General features: G+C 53.2%; 10 protein-coding genes across 10 annotated transcripts; 6 read left to right on the top strand and 4 right to left on the bottom strand.

Moving 5' to 3' along the window:
* Positions 1 to 712: 712 nt before the first annotated feature.
* Positions 713 to 2,320, top strand: J4E85_007850 (uncharacterized protein; the record flags this gene model as incomplete). Its single annotated transcript, XM_051472080.1, has 3 exons — positions 713 to 1,086; positions 1,137 to 1,249; positions 1,302 to 2,320. 3 exons carry the CDS (start codon positions 713 to 715, stop codon positions 2,318 to 2,320), a joined length of 1,506 nt encoding a protein of 501 aa, XP_051324277.1.
* A 489-nt stretch (positions 2,321 to 2,809) lies between these two features.
* On the top strand, positions 2,810 to 3,698 carry CHOL2 (Phosphatidyl-N-methylethanolamine N-methyltransferase; the record flags this gene model as incomplete). Its single annotated transcript, XM_051472079.1, has 5 exons — positions 2,810 to 2,849; positions 2,907 to 2,946; positions 2,995 to 3,011; positions 3,116 to 3,221; positions 3,299 to 3,698. 5 exons carry the CDS (start codon positions 2,810 to 2,812, stop codon positions 3,696 to 3,698), a joined length of 603 nt encoding a protein of 200 aa, XP_051324276.1.
* Positions 3,699 to 4,376: 678 nt separating this feature from the next.
* J4E85_007848 (uncharacterized protein) lies at positions 4,377 to 5,697 on the bottom strand (the record flags this gene model as incomplete). Its single annotated transcript, XM_051472078.1, has 2 exons — positions 4,377 to 5,053; positions 5,106 to 5,697. 2 exons carry the CDS (start codon positions 5,695 to 5,697, stop codon positions 4,377 to 4,379), a joined length of 1,269 nt encoding a protein of 422 aa, XP_051324275.1.
* A 782-nt stretch (positions 5,698 to 6,479) lies between these two features.
* On the top strand, positions 6,480 to 7,145 carry J4E85_007847 (uncharacterized protein; the record flags this gene model as incomplete). The annotated part of the gene is made up of 1 exon (XM_051472077.1): positions 6,480 to 7,145. The coding sequence occupies one exon, from the start codon at positions 6,480 to 6,482 to the stop codon at positions 7,143 to 7,145; it is 666 nt and encodes a 221-aa protein (XP_051324274.1).
* Positions 7,146 to 9,469: 2,324 nt separating this feature from the next.
* On the bottom strand, positions 9,470 to 10,330 carry J4E85_007846 (uncharacterized protein; the record flags this gene model as incomplete). The annotated part of the gene is made up of 2 exons (XM_051472076.1): positions 9,470 to 9,986; positions 10,029 to 10,330. 2 exons carry the CDS (start codon positions 10,328 to 10,330, stop codon positions 9,470 to 9,472), a joined length of 819 nt encoding a protein of 272 aa, XP_051324273.1.
* An 825-nt stretch (positions 10,331 to 11,155) lies between these two features.
* J4E85_007845 (uncharacterized protein) lies at positions 11,156 to 12,037 on the top strand (the record flags this gene model as incomplete). Its single annotated transcript, XM_051472075.1, has 1 exon — positions 11,156 to 12,037. One exon carries the CDS (start codon positions 11,156 to 11,158, stop codon positions 12,035 to 12,037), a length of 882 nt encoding a protein of 293 aa, XP_051324272.1.
* A 372-nt stretch (positions 12,038 to 12,409) lies between these two features.
* On the top strand, positions 12,410 to 13,336 carry J4E85_007844 (uncharacterized protein; the record flags this gene model as incomplete). The annotated part of the gene is made up of 1 exon (XM_051472074.1): positions 12,410 to 13,336. The coding sequence occupies one exon, from the start codon at positions 12,410 to 12,412 to the stop codon at positions 13,334 to 13,336; it is 927 nt and encodes a 308-aa protein (XP_051324271.1).
* An 863-nt stretch (positions 13,337 to 14,199) lies between these two features.
* J4E85_007843 (uncharacterized protein) lies at positions 14,200 to 14,778 on the bottom strand (the record flags this gene model as incomplete). Its single annotated transcript, XM_051472073.1, has 2 exons — positions 14,200 to 14,383; positions 14,504 to 14,778. The coding sequence occupies 2 exons, from the start codon at positions 14,776 to 14,778 to the stop codon at positions 14,200 to 14,202; spliced, it is 459 nt and encodes a 152-aa protein (XP_051324270.1).
* A 3,733-nt stretch (positions 14,779 to 18,511) lies between these two features.
* J4E85_007842 (uncharacterized protein) lies at positions 18,512 to 19,934 on the bottom strand (the record flags this gene model as incomplete). Its single annotated transcript, XM_051472072.1, has 3 exons — positions 18,512 to 19,221; positions 19,269 to 19,818; positions 19,866 to 19,934. 3 exons carry the CDS (start codon positions 19,932 to 19,934, stop codon positions 18,512 to 18,514), a joined length of 1,329 nt encoding a protein of 442 aa, XP_051324269.1.
* A 3,296-nt stretch (positions 19,935 to 23,230) lies between these two features.
* On the top strand, positions 23,231 to 24,195 carry J4E85_007841 (uncharacterized protein; the record flags this gene model as incomplete). The annotated part of the gene is made up of 4 exons (XM_051472071.1): positions 23,231 to 23,381; positions 23,478 to 23,506; positions 23,601 to 23,744; positions 23,788 to 24,195. The coding sequence occupies 4 exons, from the start codon at positions 23,231 to 23,233 to the stop codon at positions 24,193 to 24,195; spliced, it is 732 nt and encodes a 243-aa protein (XP_051324268.1).
* Between the last annotated feature and the right edge of the window lie 368 nt (positions 24,196 to 24,563).

The following is a 24,563-nucleotide window of genomic DNA, read 5'->3' as shown; positions in this document are numbered from 1 at the left end:
AGTACAACGGTGTGCCGGTATGAAGAGGGTGTGACAGATACGCAGGAATGCGGCATCGCAGCAGCGCCACCGGTCTGGCTATCTCGAGGATTTGACGATTGACGTAATGAGTCTTCGACAAACGACCTGGTGCATGGCCAGACTCTCCACGTGCGCGACAGTGAAATGGCAGATCTGTGCCGTTGAAGCGGTAGCGATGCGTCGGACGTCACGCTCGCTCGGGACTAATCGACTAATGCGATTAAAGCACACGAAGCGGCACTCGCGGCGCCAGGGCAGAGGATTTCACTGAGATTTCATAGCGTGAGGGCGGGAAAAGATGAGAGTGCTGCGGTCATAGCGCGGCGAACGGCTGGTGTTTGTTCGAGTCTTCATAGGCGCGCTCAAACTCGGTAGGCGCCACCAGGCAAAAGCAGTCCCCACTCTTGCGCCTTCCCTGTTCGCCTTCACCGAACTCTCCTCTGCCCCCGCAAGTTTTGGACTAGCCATCCCGGCACCCTAGCTTACGCTCCTCCACTGCTCAACTCCCTGCACCCGCTATCACCTTGCCCCCGCGCATATTTAACGATCTTCTGCCGCCTCTCCATCGTTTATCCAACCCACTCCGACACTCCCCTGCCCGGATTTTGAACACGCAATTAATGCTCCCAGAAGCGGCTAACCGTCGTTCTTCCTACTACACTCCTTACAAGAGGTGTATCCGTTGCGTAAAATGGCGTTGAAGTCTCTCTTCGGCGGCAAGGCCTCGCCCGCCGACAACAACAGCCAAAGTAGCAATGAAAAGGTCGCCTTCGAGAAAGAGAAGGGTTACGACGCCGAAGCCCAAGGAGGAATCCTACCTACATCCACCGACGCCGACTCTGACGCTAGCATTACCATCGGCAGGCAGATCGAACTGGAAGCCAACAATGCCATCAAGTACCGTACTTGCAGCTGGCCAAAGACCGCAGCTCTGTTGTTCTCCGAGTACATTTGCCTGGCTATCATGTCTTTCCCCTGGTCCTACTCGATCCTCGGTCTCGTTCCTGGCCTGATCTTGACTTTCGTCATTGCCGGTCTCGTCCTGTACACGTCCCTGACCACCTGGTACGCGCACTCAACATCCCATCCGCACACGCCATACTTACACGATTTAGGGAATTCTGCATGCGCCATCCCCAGATTCGCGATGTGTGTGACATTGGTCAGATGCTCTTCTGGAACAAGAAATGGGCCTTTTACGCCACAGCAGTCATGTTTGTCCTGAACAGTAAGCGACCATCCCTGTCAACATGCAGCAACCAGTACTAACTTTTCCCTAGATGTTTTCATCATGGGTCTGCACTGCCTTGTCGGAGCCAAATGGTGGAACACTATCACTGGACACGGTACCTGCACTATCGCCTTCGCTGCGATCACTGCCATTATCTCATTTGCGGCTTCGCTTCCGCGAACTTTCAGCACCCTCGCTACGCTGGCGACTGCCTCCGCAGGATTCACTTTCATCTCCGTCATCCTCGCGGCAGCATTCTCCGGTGTTGACGGAAAGCCCGCAGGCTATGACCCCGCTGATCCTCTCAAGGTCTACGCTATACCCCCAGCTGGAACCACTTTCGTTATGGGCATGAGTGCTTTCATGAACATTAGCTATACCTTCATTGGCCAGATCACCCTCCCCAGTTTCATCGCCGAGATGAAGGAACCCAAGGACTTCCCCAAGGCGCTCTGGGCCGTTACCATCTGCGAGGTTCTCGTCTTCAGTCTCGTCGGAGGTGTTGTGTACGGTTACACCGGTACCAACTACATGACTTCCCCGGCCTTCGGTTCCATTTCCAACGAGGTCTACAAGAAGGTATCCTTTACCTTTATGGTACCCACAATCATCTTCCTCGGTGTTTTGTATGCTTCCGTAACAGCTCGCTTTGTCCTGTTCCGCATCTACGGTTCTCAGTCCCGACACAGGACTGGTCACACCATGGCCGGATGGCTCACGTGGATCGCAATCCTCGCTGTGCTCTGGGTTTTCGCCTTCATCATCGCCGAGGTCATTCCGTTCTTCTCCGACCTGCTCTCGCTTATGAGCTCGCTGTTCGACTCGTTCTTCGGATTCATCTTCTGGGGCGTAGCGTACTTCCGTCTTCGCAGAGAGGCTCACGGACCAAACTTCTGGAAGGTCCGCGGTTGGAAGGGATATGCCGGGTTCTTCTTCAACGTCGCACTTTGCCTCATCGGTCTGTTGTTCCTGACTGCAGGCACATACGCGACTGTCCAGTCTATCATTGACGGCTACAAGGCCGATGGTTTTGGTGGACCTTTCACTTGTGCCGACAACGGCTTGTAGACGTTGAGGTCATTGGAGGTCGTTGGTCACTACGCCACCGCGTAGGATTCAGAAGGATTGTAGCTGTGATGGATAACAGCGAGTTTGCTGGGCCTGTTGAACCTGGTCGGAAATACACGGTTAATTAGGGCGTTCTTTGAATTTCTCATCATCAAGAGACATGGTATACCCCGCAGTAAAGGCTGCAGAAGCTGAACGCGTTGTGACAGAGGTCAAAACTGCGTAGTTTCATCAATAAAAACCAAAACAATACAATCGTACACGAATACGAACACATTGCCGTTAGCCGAGAATGCGTGAGGCGCTCTTTCCGCGAGTGCTGAACATGCGGATTAGCGAGACGTCATAGCTCCACATGTTCATCTGCCGGGCAAGCTGTCAACACCTAGGCATCCCCCACAGCTTTCGCATGTTGGAACTTACGCTCTTCTTACTCTGACTGCTGTCGCAATTTGATGCTTTGCAGCTTCCCGAGACTTTCTCACCACCATGACTTCGTACATTGACTTCAGCAAGCCCAGCTTGTGGGGTAAGTGCCAACATCCAGATCCCCGCAGCCGCGGATGCGACAGCTAACATGTGGCAGTGTCTGCGGCGAGCATCGTGTTCAACCCTACGTTCTGGAAGTACGTGAAATCGATCATCATCTTCCACAGACACTAACAAAGTTTCAGCATCGCCGCGCAGCAAGGTACGTAACCCCATCGTTGCTTTTTACGGCTATAGCCGAGCCTCGGGAGGCTGCTGGATGTCGCAGAGCAGAAGACGAAGACAAAGAAGGCTAACACAGTTCAGAATATCACAACAAAGTCATCACGAAGCTCTTCGGTGGTAACCCTCGCCTTGGATGCTATGCGCTCGCCGTAACCATCTTCTCCCTGGGTATCTTCCGAGACTACCTGTACGTACAAGGCTCCCACTATTATCAGACATGGGCCCTTACTCGAGCGAGTCGATATACTGACTGCTTGTTCACAGTTACAATGAAGCTCTCGCCGACCAACCCACGCACCCAACCCTCCTAGCCCCCGCCATCAAGTACTCAGCGATCCCCCTCTTCGCCATGGGAAACACCCTCGTCCTGACCTCCATGTGGGCCCTCGGTGTCACCGGAACCTACCTCGGAGACTACTTCGGCATCCTCATGGACGAGCCCGTGACAACCTTCCCCTTCAACGTCTCCAGCTCTCCCATGTACCACGGCTCGGCCATGTCCTTCTTGGCCACAGCTATCTGGTACGGAAAGCCAGCCGGTATCTTCCTTACCGCAATCGTCCACACTGCATACTCGATTGCGTGCAGGTGGGAGGACCCATTCACGGGTATGATCTACCAGAAGCGCGAGGAAGAGCGGGCCAAGGGAAAGAAGGGCTTGTAGATGATGAGGTTCTACAGTGGCCGACCCGATACAACAGGATGGGGTGCGAGGAGTGTGTTCTCAGCATGGCCTCGCCGAAGCACATGGAAGCGCATTCTGTCTCCATCCGTACACGCGTGGATAGCAGAGGAGAAGAAGGTGAGGCAGCTCGTCTTTTCAACAAGACAGTGGAGCAGAGGGTATTCAACTGCCAATGGGTGGAGAGGTATACGTAGCAGCATACAAAAGTACAGTTGATTTGACATGACATGATAGCCCAAAGCGACAAAACCCCAAGCGACCTTTACTTTCATCTCCTACTGGTAGGTACAGTATCTCGTGCAATCAGCTCGCGTCTTGATTCTTATTTCCGGTCTAATTGGTTGTCTATTCATTCGATTCCATTGCATTTGCAATTCGATCCACACAGGCTGTCGCCTCAAGCACCTGGCGGCACGGCTCTCCCTTGCAGTTCGGGTAATAAACCACATAGTCAACAGCCAGTTCATCACTAGAACAATCTCTAGAGCAATGAATTAAATTTCTCAATTCTTTGAGTGTGCACTCTAATATGTGCAAAGTAGCCAACCTGGTATACAACACCTCTGATAACCACCTCTTTCCCTGTCTGTGCAAGACACGCAATCCACCAAACGCCATGCTTCCCAATCCATTACGTGGTATTAAAAGAAAGAAATATCAAACCTCCTGCGCAGTACCAACCCTCGAGTGCATAGAACTCGGCGGGTTCCCAGCATGCGGCGCGCCATTACGATTCAGCACACCCAACTCACTTTCATCCACACTATGCCCATTCGCAGTGCCCTGGGCATCCGCGCGTCTCCTGAGCGCAGTCTCACTGCCTCCATTCCTGCTCCAGCCCTCTGTACCAACATAGCTACCCCTACCGACACCAATGCCCCATGCACGATCGTAGCTTCTAGGTCCCCAGGCCCATCCCGCACCCCGTGTAATGGGCAGATGATACCAGCGGAACGAAAACCAAGCACACGTCACACCAATCAGCGTACCAAACAACATATCGAACCCGAAATGGCGGAAATCGGTAAAGCGGGTACTTGTTATGTAGATGGCGGCGCAGATGGGGACCAAGATGAGGACGAGGGTGTAAACGGGTGGAGCGGCGTTTTGGTAGCGGATAGGGACTACGGCGTCGTCGTTGTAGGAGGTTGGGGACGAGAGCGACGAGTCCTGTTTGTGGATGGGGAGGGTGGCTTGTTTCTTGAGGTTGGAGGGGGAGATGGCGGAGGTGTGGGCGGGGTTTGTGGAGAAGGGGCGGTGGGGGAGGAAGGGGATTGCGACGGAGAATTTGGAGGCGAGGAAGAGGGTTAGGTAGAGGAGGCCGGCCCAGGAGACTAAAAGAACTGGGTTAGCGGGTTGCTTGTAGGGATTGGAGGGTGTGCCTACAGCTGGAGTGACCGCTGGGGAAGGACTTGAAGCCGTCTTTGAGAAGGTCTTTGTCGGGATTCTTGCAGATGTCTGCGCTGACGAGTACCCAGGCCGGATTGAAAATCTCTCCAACGGTGTTGACAACATAATCCTGAATGTTTTCGAGGTCTGGCTGACATCTTGACAGAAGATCAGGTCGCGGCTTTCCGAAGAGATTCTTCATGCCCTGTGTGATGAGGAATGCCGTCGCGAGCGAGAGCGCAAGACCCATCCAACCGGTATTCCACTCCCAAAGCTTCCTCCTCCAAATGAGCGACTTGGGTGTGCCGCGTTCGGCGGTTGGTCCAGGGACCCAGACGAGACACACGATCATGACGATGGCGGCGGGCGCAATGAGTGAGACTACCACGAGGAGCCATGTCGGTATCATTTCGCTGGTCTGGTACGGATACGATATCGAGAGGTCGACGGGCGAGAAGGGTCGTCGGAAGGGCTCGACATATTCCCAGCCGCCGGCGATGGCTGCAATGGCGATGATGACGATCCAGTCGAAGATGTAGGAGAGGACGAGGCGAACCGACGGCACGCCGACGCCTTTGATGGTCCTCATGTTTGCGAGAGTGGGTGTCTAATGACGACAGACGGAGAAGAGAAGAATGCAAGTCAAGTCCAGACAATAGATCAAAGGGACAAGTGCATTAAGGCGGCTAGAACAGGCCAAGACAAAGGCGAGAGTCTAGCGCTGGGTGACGCTGTGCGACAGTATTACAAAGATACGGTATACGGTATGCTGCGGTCGGTGTTGACGTGTATGGTGCCTACCAAATAGAAGAAGAAAGAACAACTAGGACGTGTAAAGATTACGAGGCAGGCACGGGAGCGGAGGGCAAAAGGGTGAAGGGGCACGCGAGCATGGCCAAGGCCCAGGCTGACGGTTTGAGGCTGTGTGTGATGGGCGCTGGGCGTTGGTCTTGATCGTCCGGATGTCTCAGCTGGCGCCCAGAGCGCCCCATACAGTGACAATTCCTTATTGCGCCGGCCTGACTTCGGTGTCCGAGGCTTGCACCAGCTGTTCATCCGCGCGGTCCCCAGACATGTTCACATAAACATTAAAGATGATAATTAGATAGAGTTTGGCATGTATTACGCAGATGCATGATGATGAAAGTCAAGATGTTAGTCGATCTGGGGGCCGGGATGGCAGCTAGCCGCGCGATGGGGAGCGCCACAGGGAAGTCTCCGCATCTCCGCCCACCACGTCATTTTTAGATTTGCAGCCAGAATTGCGCGTACTCGAATGCGCAGCCCTCGCGATCGCCCAACACGCCCAGAATACCGAGGATTCCGACACAGACGCCCGCCGCTTCCGACCAGCCTCACGCGCAGCCCACCATGGCGCTTCCAGCACCAACCATCGATCTCCTCCTCAACCTCATCGACACGCGCCCGCAGTCCATCCTCTCCTCGCTCGAGCAGCACCCACACCTGGCCTCTGCCCGCGATGCACACGGCTACTCGCTAGTCCACGCCGCAGCCTCGTACAACCAACTCGCCGTGCTGCGCGACCTGGTCCAAAAATACAATGCCGACGTCAACATCACCGACGAAGACGGCGAGACTCCCCTCTTCGCGACCGAAAAGACCGAAGTAGCGAAATGCCTTGTTGAAGAACTAGGCGCAGACACAAAGATACAAAATCAGGAGGGCCAGACAGCAGAGGACAAAATTGGCGAAGAGGAGGGCGAGACACACGAAGTGTACCAGTACCTCAGGAGTATACGCACCGGCGACGAGCCAGCTGCACCGGGCGTCATAGAGACTGAGGGTGTTCACCCGCCGCCCCCACTACCCGACGGTGTCAAGGTCAATGTAGGCACCATGGAAGAAGATGCTGTCGATGCGCCGGATCCTGAAATACGGAGGCGCATTGAGGAGCTCGCGGCGCGGGAAGATTATGATTCTGAAGAGGTGCAGGCGCAGTTGAGGGAGCTGGTCCAGGATGTTGTTGGCGGCATGGGTGCTGATGGTGACAGGAGTGTTAGGCGGAGGGTGGATTGAAGAGACAGGAGATAATGTGCAGTGGGTGCACGTGGTTGACTCGTCACCCGCGCAACACCACACAAAACATCGTCGAACACGAGAATAGGACACTCCGCGCCGGTTCTCGCCAGACTTGCCCTGGAAACAATTCAGCACCCACGTTGTGTGTACGTGCTCGCAGAACGGTATGCTTGAAGTTGCCTTGCTCTTTCAAGGCCTGGCATAACCCAACGGTGGTATATTTCCAGCATATGCAGAGGGCAATTGAATACCCAGACTGCCTCCCATAGATGATCTACGAATGTACATCTCATGGTCCCCACAATACCACCGTCCCAATCTGCATCTTCTCTTCTTTCCCTCCGTCACTTGATCACTATTCAAAATCTCGATCCTCAGATCTCGATTGCAAGAATATCCACTTACCCAATGCAGCAACTTCCATTCCACCGTTGATTGCGGCAGAATCAGGATTTTGTAAGCCTACTCGGAGTATGTCTCTTTTCATACAGCGGTTCGGTCAAATGCACCGACCTTGGTACACCCATCCGGTCCGTCTGCGTTAGGCAACCTCGCTCTTATGCGTGGATTCCAGCCGGCGACATCGGCGATCTCTGGATTAAGGACAATGGGTGCGATCTGAAGCATCTGTGAGAGATCGGAGGAAGGCACTGCTTACACATACTCGCGTAATCCGACGTGCGAGCGTGAAAGGGCCGTTCACGACGGTAATAGTCTTATCCACACGCAAAACCACACCATCGGGTACAAGCATAACCCATCCGCAACACCAAGCGCACCGAGAGCAACGTCATAACGGCCCCATCTGTTACTCCAAGAGGCAACAAGACGCAAAAACCATGGATTCCAGTCGCTCTTCTTCGGACTTATTATTCTCACCAAGACGCACTGATGCCCCTTGACCATTTGCCATTTCCGCTTTATTCCCACAAAAACCCGCGTCTGTGCCGCCTTTTGTTTGGACCGGGGAACACGGCCATGCTCGGCAAGGCATCGGCATTCCCATAATTTTTCGAAGCAAAGTGGGGCGTCTACACTTACCCGAACACCCTACCCTATCCTCCTCTCGGATCGCTCCCTTGGTTTCAACGTTGGCTTGGCGTCTTCGCCACAATCGTTCCCTTTGTTGCCACTTCACCTCCACGGTCTCCACCTGCCACCCTTTTCGGTCAAATCTGCTATAAGGCTGCCTGCATGGGGAAGGAAAGGCCAAAAAGTGTTGATTCTAGTCGGTCAATTGCGGTGCTTCTCGGGGGCATTAAGTGAATCCTTCGGTGAGTTAAGGTGATGGGTGGATGGAGAGAGGGGTTTGGGGGGCGAATGGGCGTGAGACGTGTGGGTTTGTGTGAAGAGATTTGTCGAGGATGGGAGAGGGAAAGGTAAAGTATCTGCTTTCTTTTCTTCTTTCTTTGGGTGAGATTGGGATGTTGGTTCATCGGTAATGTCTGCATATGCGTATGCGGCTTGACCCTTCTCCTCCCGTCCAGAGCTGCTCTTTCCGCCTTCCTGTACCGTGTCTCTGCACCGAAGACCTGCGACTCTCGGTTCAAACGGCTATCATAGCGGGCCCTTCTCTGATATGCACTATGCATTACCCTGTTTGGGATGTCTCGCGTACATCTCTGTGTCAGAACCCCGTTTCCTCCATGTCAAACTCGGTTCGCCATATCATCCATCATCATCAGTACCGTATTCTCAGATTCCCATCCTGAATACCCCCAAAGAGGTAACTCCTGATTACCCCACCGTAGAACACAGTCGCACTTCGCACTTTTTGTCGAAGTCCTTCGCACTTCTTCGCACTTTTTGTCGCACTCCTTCGCACTCCCTCACTCTTCTTCCGAGGCTCGCACTTTCTCCCTAATCTAGCACTACCCCTGCCTCCGCGGAAGCAAACCTCATACGATGTTTGATCGTTGTATTGGAACATCCCGCTCCTCATATGTTCTAGATCTTTTTTGCTACCGGGTTGGGAAAGAAATGAAGAGTGTTGATTGTAGCCAAGACTGCGGGCCGTGACGGGTATGCAAGGGGATGGTTCTGCATTAGGGGGGTCGTTGGCGCAAGAGGTTGGTGTGCTAAAGCACGAGAAGGTGTGTGTCATCTCAGCACGAGGGCACTTTATTCGGAGGAGAAGCGGACATTGATCTTCTAACTGAGACGTCTACATCACCTCCGTATTTTACAAACTCAGGTCCTCAGAGCAATGTAGACTTCAGAGCACCTGTTCGTTTTGTTTCCCAGTATAAGGTACAATTTCCCCCTGGTCTAATAATTCCTCACCTCCATGGAAGCGATACCTTGTCCGATATGTAATCGTCCTATCGGAACACCCTGTCATCGCCGCTGAGCTTCTCCTCCGGAACCTCGATATCCTCAGTCTCCAGCGTGAAGATGACCACTTCATACTTTGCCGGGCGTGCCTGGCTGTCCTCAGCTACCAGCGCCTTACAACGCTGTTTGCGGTTACTGAGCCCAAAACGCCGGTTGATCTCTCCCAGGAAGTCCTTCAAGCTATAGCTACGAAACGATTCGATCTCAATCGCTGTAAGCGCGCCCAAAGGTCGACCTTCAGTCCACCGCACGCACGCAAGCCCTAGTGTTGGTTCGCACTCTCCAGCATCCGAGTCGTCTGATGAAGGCGCCGGGTTACGTGCAGTAGTCGCCTTTGGATTCGCCTTTGCTGATCTCGTGGATTTCGATCTCGTGAGTGCTGTTGCGCGCTCCCATTTTGCAAACAGGATGTAGTGGTAAGCTGTTCGGAATACGGTTTCCACGTCTTCTCTTGCCCAATAGTAGAAACACCCCTCGCGGTCGCCAGTGTTCTCCACGACGAGTCTGTGTAACACCCATGAATACCGGTCCGTCTCGTTGTCGTACCTCGGAAAATGCGTCTGTCCAAGGGATCCTATGCGGCCGCGCCACTCATCGTCCCGGATGCGTGCATAGAGATCGTCGAAGGTGGGAACGCTATTACCAGGCTTGTAGAGATCTGTCTTCAGAAACTTGCTGGCGAAGACTTCCCACCACGGTTTGACGAGCGATGAGTCTCGCCACTTGTCAAAAGCGGCGTCAGTGTAGGAGTATCCGAGAGAGGCGACGATCTTGCCTCTGTCTTCATACGGCTTGCGCGTTGAGCGCTTTCGCTTTTTAGAGGAAGTGGTGAAGGAACCTCGCGCCATTGTAGCTAGTCGTAGCTACGAGTCTATCAGGAGGATAGAGTATGGCTACCTAGGTACTGTCTGAGTTGGGCGCGGCGCCTTGTAACGTGTGGGTATAAAATTGCCTGGGTCCCTGCCGAAGCGAACAAATATCCGCTCACTCACCTTCATCCATCCACGTCAACCTAGGAAAACACTGAACACCCTAGAGGCTACATTGACGCTAGCTTACCTACTTTGAAGGGTTTCATATCAATGTAGTCTGCAAACCTGTTTAGTTCTGTGCTTGTATGAGATGTGTTCAAGGGCTACAAAAGCGTCAAGTGAACTACCTGAACTAGGTGATGTTCAGCATACTAATGGACTTTGAATCCAAGGGGTTCTACATTGTACGTTCGGGGAGCGCTCGTGGTGAAATCCGATACCCACTGATATTGGTGACTTCGACGGTACTTCTACCATTCCAAACTTTAAAGACGTTTTTATTCTCAAACAGCTTACTATCAACTTATCAAATGCGAGGTATCGCGTGCGCACATGAGACGCAGTTACCTTCGTGCGCAGTGGACCCAGTTCTGTCTAGCGCTAGCGCAGCCGCGGGTGGCGATCTCTTTAGTCAGCCACTTGAGCAGCCCTACGAGTCTTGCGCATTCACGCCAATCTTCAATCACCATACGACCTTTCGCCCCGCGCATCGCGGCTACCTATACGAAACCCACACGATCACACGGGACTATCCTCGACATCCGCTGTGATTTCACACTGTATACGCGACGACCGTCCTCGTAACCGCATTACCCTCTACGCCAAATCACCGTCGACACCGCCACAACCACAACCACAACCATGGGCAAGGCTGAAGCGGGCAGTACAAAATGGGTGGCCAACAAGATGAAGTCAAAGGGCTTGCAGCGCTTGCGCTGGTGGTGTGAGCCGTGCCAGAAGCAATGTCGCGACGCCAACGGCTTCAAATGCCACGTCCAGAGCGAGGGCCACGTCCGAAACTTGCAAGTCGTTGGCGAGGACCCTAAGAAGTACATCCAAGGCTTCAGCAACGAATTCCAAAGGGATTTCGTCAATCTTCTGCGGACAGCACACAACGAGAAATGGATCGGTGTCAACAAGTTCTACAACGAGTATATCCGAGACAAGGAGCACGTCCATATGAACGCTACTAAGTGGAGTTCGCTCACCGAGTTCGCCAAACACCTGGGACGCGAGGGTATCTGCCATGTCAAGGAAGACGAAAAGGACGGATTGATGATCGCTTGGAGAGACACCTCCGTCGCGGCTTTGAACAGGCGCAACGAGATCGCGGAGATGGAGGCTGCTGAGGCACGGAGCGGTGCGGGCGAAGACAAGATGTTGAAGAAGATGGCGAAGCGTGCACAAGAAGAAGCCGAGGCTAAGAAGGCTATCGAGGCAAAACGAGCGGCGGCACAAGCAGCAGTACAACAGCAGGTCACTCCACCGGCCGAAGGAGCGTCCCCAACGGAGGAGAAGAAGGTCGAATCGCCGGCCAACGAACAAACACAAACAGAGGAGAAGACAGATGCCACGGAGGTGAAGGCGGAAGCAGCGCCTGTCAAGCTCAGTTTCGGGCTGAAGGCAAAGACTGCACCAGCGAATAAGGCCGGACTTGGTCAGATGAAGAGCCAGAGCATTTTCAAGCGGAAGAAGGACGACGCGATAGCGGAACAGAAACCTGCGAAGAAAGTCAAGTTATGAGCGAGGGTAGGACGTGATTGATTTTCATGCACAGCGCGGCGTTTGGGTCAACATATTATGGCAATGCAATAGGATTTCATGTGCCGAGAGGGCATTCACAACATATCAACTTTTGCTGCTGCTGCTGCTCCTGCCATTACCGGCACTTCGCCTATAGCCCGGGAACACTGCCGCGCCATTTCGTGTTCTTCTTTCTAGGGGGTGCACGCGCCATACCATCTCAAACTTAGCGCCATTTCGGCGCGTCTACATCATCGAGACGCGTCTCTCTCCAATATATACCCACCACCTCGCCTCTTTTTCCTCTAAACCTAATACCTCAATCTGCGAATTTGTCGCAAATAGTTCGCGACCTCGTCCCTTACCGCAAACATGTCCCTCGTTACTTTATCGTCCCTCCCCGACCCAGTACTCCATCTAATATCCGTATACCTTGCGCCCGATCGGCCCAGTGTCAATGACATTGAAGAAGGCCAACAGCCAACACTCTACCGCCATATTATCAACCTCTCATTGACGGCGCACTCACTCAATCGCATTTCCTCCGTACACATTGCGAAGAACATCAGCTTAACAATCGCCAACACGCGTTGGGATCTGTTCCTACGCACCGTCACCTCGAATCCCACCTACGCGTCGACCGTCAAATACCTGAAGATGAGCGAAGGCACGATCGACGACAACTACGGCAAACGTATGGAGGCCATGCTCACAGCGCTGAGCGGACTGGAGGCCCTATACGTGCATCACAGCAAACGAAGCCACGCCAACGCCATCCAACAGCTTATCACCTCAAAGCCACTACCACTATGGGATACATTGCTGGTACTGCGCTTCAACCACACCAACAGCTGGGGCGAACCGGCCATTGTGCAACTCGATTTCGAGCGCAAAGAGATAGACAAGAAAGGCGGATTAGGCTACACAGCTGGCACTGAGCTGCTCACTGGAGAGCTAGAGGACTTGAGCTGTCATAGGTTTCTGGATATACCAGTCATCAGTAAGGTCAAGGTTTCCACACGCGACTTTGAGAACGATGGCGATGACCAGGATGATGCGGATTGGGTGGATGAAGAGGAGGAGGAAGAAGAGGCGGATGATGATAGCGATGGCTGGAGTGAGCGCGATTATGAGGATAACAGCGAGGAGAGTGACTGGGATTCAGAGGATGAGAGCGATTATGAAGACGATTGGGAGGCGGAGTATGGGTTTGTGGTACCGAAGGCTGAGCCGGCTAAGGATTTGGCGGTGCCGAATACTGCGGTTGTTGTGCCTGGGAGGAGTCTTTTGGACTTTTGAGGGTGCATGCGATGCGGAGATGCTTAATTGTTAGATGGAAGAGGACTGGATTTCTTGTTATGTATTATACTGTGTTACTTTACCGGTCTGTTAGATCTACTCACGTATTGAGTCTACCTGTCTACCACGAATAGATCACCAAATAGTAAGACCCATATCTGAAGCATCCCACCCGAACGTGAAATCAGCTGGTGGACTTGCTTGCAGGCATATGAGCAAGCTACTAAACTCAGCTTCTGGTATAAGCCAAAAGAGAGACCCACGTTATTTGATGTGTTGCACTGTGTCGCATGTACTATCGGATACTATCGTAAGCTACATATACACATGTAACCACGAGATGATCTCCATCCTCCTCTTCTTCGTCTGAAGGCTCGTCATTCTTTCCCCAGATTTCCAAGTTTAATTGAGCTGATAAGGAAGGAAAGCTCTTCGGCATTGAGACAGCGTCTTCATGGGTGTTGAACGACTTGGTAGTGAGCAGCGATATGTGGCGTACCCATGCACTTGGCCGTCCTGTGCGCTTGAACCGAGCAAGCGCCTATTGATGGGAGCTACGTCAAACTCATTCGCACCCTTTGTAGAAACAACGGTACCGGCTTCATCTCTTCTTCGTTGATTACTTCTCTGGTGGCCAACGTGAAAATGGTTTTTTTCCCAGTTTCGTGGTACTTTTGAGCGCCGGTGTACGTCAAATTCCTCCAGGCATCCAACTCCACCACGATCTGCCGGTGGCTACGTAGATCAAAGACGTCCATGACCGCTCTTTCGAACTCAGCTTCAGTGTAGCCACAAAATCCCCGGACAGTTGCTTGAATGGATATTCCTTCATCTTCTTCCAAAACTTCCGGCCTACCTTCGACTCAGAAGATACTGGCCACACCTTCGTAGGGACGGAGGCGATGCTCATACGCATCCACAGATAAGGTAGCTTCGAGGAGGTCTAGTTGTTTGGACGAGGATGGTGCGGTTTTTGATGAACTGGCAGTGCCTTTGCCCTTGCCCCGTGCGCGCTGTCGCTTCTCGAAAGCGATGAAGTCCCACATGCTTCGGTATGTTGCCAATCTCTCAAGCCCCTTCGCATAGAAGCAACCATTTCTGTCCTTCGTGTTTTGATCGAGAAGGCAATACAAAAGCCATGCATGCTAGTCGATATCGGTAGTGTACTGTCGGTCGATGCGGGCGGAGAATGTCCTCGCGCTAGCCTTCTCGCCGTTGATTATCCAAGTGTAGACGTGAACGAACTTTAGACCCTTCTTGTCGGATTTGGAAAGAAACGAATCTAGGAAGTGTTTGCTAAATCTTTCCCAATAGGGCTTCACTAGATCACTCGCGCGCCAGTCTCTGAACGCTTGCTTCCGCCCGAAGCCCAGTTGTTCGATAACCAGTGCCTTTCTCTCGTAAGGTCGCATTTTGCGCCTCTTAGTGGTCTTGGTGGCCATATCGGCGCGGGTGTTTAGGGTGTCGCGAGTATGAGAGGTAATTGGAGCGGCAGTTGCGATGATGTCAATCGGAAGCGAGAAGGCCGTGTATGGGTGCCTATGGTAAAGGCGCAAACGGAGGGTTTGCACAGTTGAGCGTGACAAATCGGCGGTCAATGAGAAATATCGCAGAGATATCCCGTGGCTGCTATCGACATTCACGTGACGTCACGTCGAGTTTCGAGACGCAATTGTCTTCAAACGAGGCGGCTAGAAAGACATAACAGCAACGTAGGCTTCTAGGAGACTGGTTTCTATTACATTGCCATTGCTTCGTGCCGCATACAGCAGTGTATAGCACGATACCAGAAAGCTTCAAACGCGATGTAGACTTCTGGGTGATCTGTTTCTACGAAAAACTTATTGCTTCTTGCGGCCTACGACAGTACAAAGAAAGTGAACAGGCAGGAACTAACAGCAATGTAGTCTTCCGGATGGTCTGAATCCATACTATTCTTGTTGCTTCTTGCGGCCTACATTGGTACATGACACGATGTCTAGGAAAGACTAACAGCGATGTAGACCTCTGAATGATTCGCTGCAACGCAGAAAACAGGCCGTATGGGGTATGTAGCAGTCTTACACTACTGAAATAGAGTACAGGAATACGCGAGCTCCGTCGCTACATGGCGACGAACGTAAGTGCTGGCGTAGCAGGCTCATTCGAGTATGGGGAATGAAGTGTTGGGGCTGATATAGTTGCGGCCGTAGCTCTTGCCGAAGGAGCTATCCTTACTGTCCTGCAGTATCTTCCACGCCGCAATCGGCTTATCAGCTTTCTCATCTTGGCCGAAGCCCGGCTCAAGCTTGAGAATGAGCTTAGGATCATACCGAATCCACCAAACTCCGTGGTGATCATCAGCGAAGTTGGTGCTTATCCCATTGGGCGGGTACTTCAGGCATACAAGCAGATCAAACTCCAGGGTAGTAGCTTTCAGCCACGGATCCCTCTAGCATCGCAGAACCATCCATCAGCACCGACGGAAAGTAGAGTCGGCCTGATGCCGGCTTGGTTCGCAGTTTCAATGTCATTCACGATTGCTTACACCCCAATTAGAGAGAAAACTGAACACCTCGGAGCCTACATTGACGTTAGGTCAACTAAATTGCTTGCTTTTATCGTAATGTAGACTGCAGGCCTGCTCATGGCCGAGCCCGAGGTGTTTGATGATCTCGATCTTGTATTAGTATGACCGACCTTTGTGCTTTCAAGGAAGCATCTTAATACAAGCGAGGATAGTGGCGAGGTCGCCGGATTGTCCAGAGTACTAAGAACAATCAAGGCGGCAGTTACGCTGTCAGAAAGATGTCGAAGAGCATTCGCTGCTCGATGTGCGATATTTTGCTGTGGCCGAGTGGTCAAAGGCGCTGCGTTTGGGTCGTTCTGAACATCCTCCGCAGTCTTCGAGGAACAACGACCCGGTGTGCGGTAGCCCGTACCGATCAAATCCCCAAACTCATCTACAGAGACAAGACATCGATTGGCACACAGATCCTGCACCAATGCATCTGGAACCGATTCCGTGCGACAGTGACGGTGACTTGTCACCGTCAATCACACCTCTCAGGACCAGTACTTACGACCTTGCCCCTGGATGCCTCGCCTGTGTAAAGGGCCAGCGCATCACAACGCCCCGCCTCTTACATGTCGTAATCCACGTGTACCCATGCTCGCGATATCAGGAGATTAGGCGAATTCGCAGCGTAAGGGGAAAAACAACTCGAAAGTCCGTTGTCGTGAATGACGATGAGGCTTCTCTGCACGCTGCACCACAAAGCAGGTTATTGGGCAGGCGCGACCAGCGGATAGGAAGGCGCGACTCAACCCCGCTGCCGCCTTCTCGCTAACCCAACGCCCTATCGATTGCGCCAGACAGACCGTGAGAAAGCCTCCCGCAGCATGTATGCACGCCACACGGCTCGACGTTTCTAATTTAGGTATCTGGGTTCCTTACCTAGGCAGTAACGGCGTAGCGCGCGGCGATGGGTGTGTTGTTGGAAAATGGCGACAGTTGGTAACTCACTCACTCACCGGTCGAAGACTTTACGCCTTGCATACAGCATGTATGTTAAGCAAGGACAACGCGTTCTAGAATGTGGAAGCCGAGGTATTGGAAATATCTACATCGCGCTAGTCTGTAATCAATGGGAATATGTGACTTGGCTAGACATGTGAAATCGGCCGGATAGCGACCACTTTTCGAATCCATTTAGTCGCTCTATCACGATACTCGTATCCAGGTAATTACTCCCCCAAGCTGCAAGATTCCCCAATCTCCGCATCCCGCTCGACCCCCTCTCTCATTTTCCCATCTCCCCCATCAAAGAGATGAGATGAGAACCGGGCCGAAAGCGAAGAACGCACGTTCGCAAAAAAAGAAGATGGAGTAGAAAAATGGGAAATGTACCAAGACCTACTAGAGCAAAGACGCCACTCAACAAGGCAGTTACGCGAGGAAAGAAGGAAGGAGGAAAACAGGGACACGGGTCGGGGCACGGCAGACGGTAGGTAGGAGCCGATTTTGCCGGTCCAGGAACCTGGTTGCGTTCTTCTGTCGACAAATTGCGAGATCGTATCTCAATGTCCTGATTCAACATGAACAGCTGGAGAGCGAAACCTGTAAAACCCATTCTCCATATTACTCCCGAACCACGCGTCTTTCTCGTAACGTGAGACGTAACGCTCTCCTATCCCCGTTCACATCCTCCAGTCAACCCCATCAAATCACATTAAGCGAAAACAAGTAAACATGCGTTCACACAAACTGGCCTATGTTCACCGCACCGTAGAGCAGGTATTCAACAACCACCCAGGGCTAATCAGCTGCCTAAGTTCCCGCGGCTTCACAACCCACGTATCCAGTAGCTTCATGTACATGCTGCGCAAGTTGCCACTACCGAGACATCCTTCCAGCTCTATGCATACACGTACATACATACATTCATTCGTGTAAGTAAGACTTGGTTTTCTTCTTCTCTGCCTGCTGCAGAGTCTGTTTTGCCCCGTTTGATTCCGTCCAATCACCAGCATGTGACGTCGGGCGTGGCTTACTTGCCTAGTTTCTTGATGTCAGCGCACATTGTTCAGCTGAGTGGCGCTTTGCTGACGACGGACGGCAACTGAGGACTTGGCTTCTTACTGTGCCTCGCCAATTCAAGCCACGGGCGTTCAGGGGGTGAGAACTCTAATCCTTCGTCGCCTTGGGCCATTATAGCCGTAGTCTGTTGTAAGTAGAGTGGTGAAGCAAGTTACTCAGATCTGCGCAGACCGTGTCAAATTTGAGAAGGAATGGATTAGAGAAGAAGTTCGTGATTCTACTATATGCTATGCAATGAGCCCGTAATCCCTGGTACTCATGCTACGTGTCGATCGTTAGGTGTGCCCATTTTGTGTCTATAACGCCCCAATTATGATGATGGTTTACTACAACGCCGCTCGCGTTCCTGGTATGCCAAGCAACCTGTTGCGGCGGAGAGAGTGAATTAAGAAAAACAACAGTAGGTGGGCCTGTCCATGCTCCAAAACCGTACATGCAAAGTACCCAGTGCCAGAATGCTGCCCAGAAGAAGCCCCAGATGTTGCCAGATGATACAAGATTAAACGCTGTAAAAACATCAATGCAGTTGGTGCCGGCACGTTGTTGTGGAGGCGAGGTGGAAGCCGTAGCGAAATTATCATTATCGTAATGAAAAATTAGACTTGTTCGGTAAAGGCTGATTTCCGCGAATCACCGGATGTCCTCCTCTTCTTCTGGAGCTTCTTTGATGTTCTCCGCTCGGCGAGCTCAACCTCCTCAGGGGTGGGTGGCTGGAAGGTGCCCGGCTTCAGGACCTGAAAGCCAGAGTTGACGGAGCGCAGGACGTGGTCATCGCGATCCTGGTTCTGCTCGGTGTTGACTTCGTACGGCACCTGATCGTAGCTGTATTGGTGGTGAGGGCCACGGGGTTCGTAGGTGTCGGGGTAGTAGGGAGCGTTGGGCGCGTAAGACTCGGTCAGGGGAACCGCTTGCCTTGCCTGGTTCGCTGCGTTGCCATCGTGACTCGGTCCGGCAGATACGTCTTCAGCTTGGTCGGCGACAGTAGCTAGCGGAGGAGAAGGTGACTTCTGAGGCATGAAATAGTTAACACCATTGACCGAGGACACTTGGTTGTCCGCCACGCTGGCCCACTCTCCGCTATTACCTGGCTTGCGCACTCGAGGAGTGAGCTGTCCAGTCTCGGCGACGTGGGAAAGACGATGGCTGCGGAGGAGTTCGAGGTCGGTCTTGGGGTCAATGGGTTGGTTGGGCCTGAAGTATGCGGACTCGTAGGTGCGGACGTCCTGGCCAGCTGCCATGTAGTCGGACTCGTCACTGGTGCGACGGCTGGAATTGCTTGCGGACTGTCCATGTTGACCGAGGGGAGCTAAGGCTGTTAGCATAGTCCAATTTATTGCGCATGCTGATACTCACGAGAAGTAGCGCCAGAGTTGCGGGTAGCGTAGGGGTTTTCCAGGGCATTGAGGGCGCTGTTGCGGGAGACGTGGTGATTGCAGTTGCTGCAGCGGGGGCCCTCATGGTTGTGGGGACGCGCAGGAGAAGATGATCGGGAGTCCTGGGTTGAGACGGGCTCAGCGGAGACGGCGCGGTCGAAAGAACTGGGACCGCGCGAGCTGTTGCGGCTGGAACCTTGGGCGACTGGCCGGGGCAGGGAGAGTTGCGACTGCGAAGCGTACGGAGGGGCTTCGCTGATGATGGAAGCACGGCTACTGCCAACGGGGGTGTTGGTACGCGAGATCCAGACACCGTCGACCTCAATACCGCTCTGGATTGCGCGGATGCCGAATGGAATCTCATCCTTGGTCTCCTCGGTCACCTGGGTTACTGGCTGCGCTTCGAGCATTTCCGGAGTGGCTGCGCGTTTGCCTTTGTCCACTTTGCTGTACTTGCGGACCTTGTTCTTGTCGTACCATAGCTTGAGCAGGCCCAGGAAGATGGTGAGTACAATTCCGCAGGCCAGTACCTGTGCAGCGTTAGCAGGCGGAGTCAGCAGTTGGTTGAAGTCCTTACGAAAGTCATCTTCTGCCATAAGGCCCAGCTTTGGAAGAACTCATTGCCGTCGGAGGATCCGAAGCCCATGTTTGCGGTGGAGTAGGAGTGATGTCGAGATCAAGGTAAGAATAGCAGGTGGGGCGGAGATGAGATGCAGGCAGGCACACTGTGAGTGACAGCTGTCGGAGAGGAAGGTGCAGACGGGTAGGGCAGTAGCGAATGGGGGGTTCCTGATTAGATTGGTATCGATGATCCGGACAAAGAGGTGAGCGAGCGACAGGAGTCTCAGGCGCGAAATTGCGGTACGAGGCGGGGGTTTTAGGACCGGACCCTTTGGCGTGGTAAAAACGAGTGTGTAACGTCGAGGAAGACGAGTGGATTGGCACTAGTGAATCAGACCTGTCATTCACGCAGATGGGTACGGGGAGCGAGTCGGGGGCGGAAGGCACAGGGAGCGAGAGACAGGTTGGGAGAGGATTTATTATATTGCATGCAGCGAGATCAGCTCAACTCTCGGACCCGCTGAGAAACAACCCGTGGACGGCACACGGTGGTGAAAAGTTGGCTGGGTTGTCTAGGGCAGGCGCTACCCTGTTCGAGCGCTAAGTTAGGCAGGGGCGCTTGCAGGGGTCTCGCGACACGGTGCGGGTTGTAGACTGAAATAGCAAAGACTAGTCTAGCAAGCGACGATGTGGCACGTTGACTGTTTGTGATCGGCCACGGTATGTGGAGCTATACGAAGCCCTAACCTCTCGGGCGCCAGGAGCATCGCGAGCCCATTGCGAGCCACGACGCCGCACGTGTTTGAAGGGATTTGAAGGCCCAGGTGGGTGTAACATGAGAACGGGGTCTATATCGACGTAAGAATATCGTCGACGTTGATGGCGGAAGTCAGCCGCTGGGAACCACGATGAATCCGAGCGATGCTGGTAAGCTAAAAGGGAAGGCCCCAGGGGTGTGCGCGCTTGTGGACGGCTAGCGAGGATGACGAATTTCCCTCTATGGACTGCTCCGTGTGTTTCGGAAACACCAGCTCAATATCAACTCGTATTATTCCTCAGGTTGAGTGATCTTCCGTTGAGTCGGATGCGACCGTCTTGCCATTCCCTTGCCTCTGAAACACGAGGCTATCGTCACAACTGCACCGCACGATCGCCTTCACACACAACAGAAGCGTCTTCAGCCACTACACACATTGCTAAGTGGGCTTCCAATTTTGGGGCGGGCGGATGGCGGCTTTGGCATGCCGCGGTCGTTGGATGAGACGGTCTTCCCACTTTCTTGCCCAAGGCCTTCCGCTATTCGTCGCTGCTTGGCACTCTTCAAGGTTCATCTCACGCATCGATCCACCATGATGGTATCTCACAGACCTGGATGGGAGCGGGGCACGTCCTTTGAGGGCATGGCGCACCGCATCTACTCTGGTGTAACGGTCACTCCCAGCACACCGCTCCCGGCCGGTTCCAAATTCTTTTCTCCAGCGCACGCTTTGGGGTCATCTCGTCGCTCGCCACCATGCCGGGAATGTATCGATTGTCTAGGCGAGCGCGGAATCTACTACCACTCGCCAGTGCGCACTGATCATACACGATCGTTAGTCATACTAACTGTTCTTTTCAGTACCTTCAAAAAGCATCATCTCTACACAATTACCCAACGAAAGCCCTTGCCATGGTGAACGTGTTGGCCGTACTCAATGTTGGCCCCTCGGTCGGTTCCATTTTTTTCTCCCGGCGTTCAGCCACAAGTCATCGGAAGCCACTTCTCGTTCTAGAAAATTGGATCATGACGAGACGATGATGGTGATTCCGTCTTGGTGCCTCAGCCAAGGCAAACGATGCACAAGGCGATTTAGTGCTGCAAAGTAAGCCGCGAAATTATTGACTCAACCCTAGTCCTCGTATCCACGAATCCTTCGTACCCATGCCATCTCATGATCCGAAAACTTCAAATAATGCGCCGGCGCTTTCCAGTTTCTGGGCATTATAATCGCGCTCGTATAAGATTTGGTGCTCCTCACCACAACCGCACAAGTGAACGAGCTTTGTGCTGCAACTAGGCCGCAGTGGTGATCAAGGTGAGGGGAAGCTGCAAGGCATGATTGGCATCTGCTCCATGCACTTCGACAAGCGTCGGTGGGGATGTTTGCCGCATGCGTGTTTGCTTTGCAGCAGTCCAGCCTGGACGCAGCCTTGCGTTGAGCTTTCCACTGACCAACAATTAGCTACTAATGCTCTCTGTATCTAGCGCGATATTGCTGAACAAAAGCCATCAATGCGACTACATTCCTACACTTCACCAAGGCTGAGTTGACCTGACTACCGTACGCTGATCTTCCGACCCAGTGTCGCGGATACGGCATCTCCAAGTGGTTCATGTACGGCGAATTCCTTCTTCCCATGCGGCTACCGTTAGCAAGTATCCGTAGTATCCGTAGCCAGGGCAAACGGCATCTCAAAACACTACAAAGTGTTGTCGGGGAGACTCAAAGCAGACCAGACCCTACTTACCGCGGTAGGTCCGTCTCGAGAGTTCGCAGCTACCATTCCATCACATGGATCGCCTGCAGTGTTTACACTCGAAATATCTCATGTAACTTCGCCGGGATCTCGAACGTTGCCGACCTTGCTCACATGGGCACAGCCTCATGTTCCGCACATATTACCCCGGTCACAGATCGAGTAAAGAGGGGCCGACAGCAGTGGAGTCGGCCGTGCGAACTTCGAATCGTGCAGAGGCTGATGGCTGAGGCACAGAAACCATCGTCTTTAACCGCGAAGATCTTCCAATGTTTCGGATATGAGGCGCAACCTCCCGTCGCAGCCTGATTTAGATGAGTTGCCTCATCACCGCATCACATCCACCTAGCGCAAGGTGCCGTAGCGAATGTTCGTGCCAGCGCAAAGGTAAGGATACCGCCGGTGAGCAGTTCTCTAGTCGCGATAACGCAGGTCAGCCTGTGTGAGGTGCAAACAAGCTGTTTTGAGGCGCGGCTGTGGTGAGCTGAGGGGCTCTTTGGTACCTGACTTCCGTCGTGTTAATGCAGGGATCAGTCTGATCTGCGCCCCAGAGCGTGCCTGGTTCGACAGCTGATGAAATCTCTACAGACAACAGTCAATCAAGTCTGCGCGTCTGCGACATGACGTCTTTGGTTTTGCGCCAACCTCTCACACGAGGACATTCCAAGATTGAATCGGGACTTGGTAGGTGCCGAGGCGATGCCACATTAGGGCAATTGGTTCCTGCCCGATTGGCGCCGCGCAGAAGTCATGATCTCAGCCGCGACCTACCATTCCTCTTCGCCTTTTCAATCTACACCAGCCTACTGAAACTCCCCACTCTGTTCTCGTACCGCCTTGTTTGATCCCTAGCGCCCTACCACCATGCCTATCCGCAATCCCTTTCGTCGCGCGGGTGTGCCTGAGGCCGTCGATGAGGCCCAGCGGAGCGCGCCGGAGAACGGTTTCAAGAGCACAGCTGTTTCGGGCGCCGCACCCGTGCAGGTCAAGGACCCTGTCGAGTACAAATTGAGTGGTGAGATTTCCCGCGAATGCGCCTGGGGCTCAAACATGAGCATGTTCCTGGGGCGGCATCACTGCATCGGCTGAGTGGGCGCTTACCATGTGATAGAAATAAACGACAGCGGCGTGTATCTACCGGTAAGCAATGTCAAGCCCATGTGATTGTGGATGCAGGAGGGACAGCGACACGCGCGTATGTCACCGCGTGAGACATTGATTGACGTTGCGACAGCCGAGCCCTCAGCAAGAGAAGCCCACCTTCTGGCACTCCAAGTCTAACATCTCGACCACATCTTCAAATCACCGCAGTCTGCTCGCCGAGAATGAGCCGTTTAGTATCTCGCGCGAGAGCTTCGACTCGTACAGGCGGTCATTTGTATGTTATGCGACCAGTGGCAAGACCCCGCTAATGAATATAGGACATTTCCGCGCGCTCCCCAATCCAAGACAATGTCCACGAGACGTACCCCCGCCAGTCGCTCGATGCACGCCGCTCCGTAGATACCAGACGTTCGCTCGACGTCCGCCGTTCGCGCGCCACACCGCGCTCCTCGATGCAACAACCCCGCCACAGCGAAAGCCACGAGCAAGTGCCCGAGGAGGGGTTCGAGGAGGTGGGCCTGAACGACGAGCCGAAGCCGCAGCCAAAGAAGCGCAGCATCTTCTCGCGCTTCGGTGATAACAACAACACCGATAAGACAGAAGAGCGACCTAGCTCGAGCCATCATTTCTCCCTCACAGGCCGGAAGCGGGCTGAGAGCGGGGCAGGTTCAGAGCTCAAGCCTATGCCAAAGCCAGCGGCAGAGGTTCCCGCGGAGGCACGGTGATACATGTAGAGGATGAATTATGAATTGCGGGGGATCCAACACCGAAGAGTTGTATCAATGCTCCGGGAGAAACTGTTGGATACCGCATAACGGCGTTAAGGACTTGGGTGTTTCCCACTATGCATGACTATCCACATTGAAATGAGGATGTTCTCTATTACGAGACGGAGATTGTGGTCACACAGAACGACGCGAATCCGTAGATCTCGTATACGAACACGCAGATAACTAATCACGAAATGCTATCGCTCATGACGCTCAAGATCAACTTATCAAATCTCCCTGCCTCGTGTCTTCAAACTTTGGACTCGTTAGACTTTCGCAAACTTGGTTGCGTACCCTGTGTGACGTTCGCTCCTTCCCTGCTA

This window comes from Alternaria conjuncta, assembly GCF_024043145.1.
Source record: "Alternaria conjuncta strain BMP 0040 chromosome Unknown scaffold_11, whole genome shotgun sequence".
In the NCBI taxonomy this organism is placed as follows: domain Eukaryota; kingdom Fungi; phylum Ascomycota; class Dothideomycetes; order Pleosporales; family Pleosporaceae; genus Alternaria; species Alternaria conjuncta.
The sequence above is the reverse complement of the archived record's forward strand: the minus strand, read 5'-3'. Positions and strand labels throughout refer to the sequence as shown.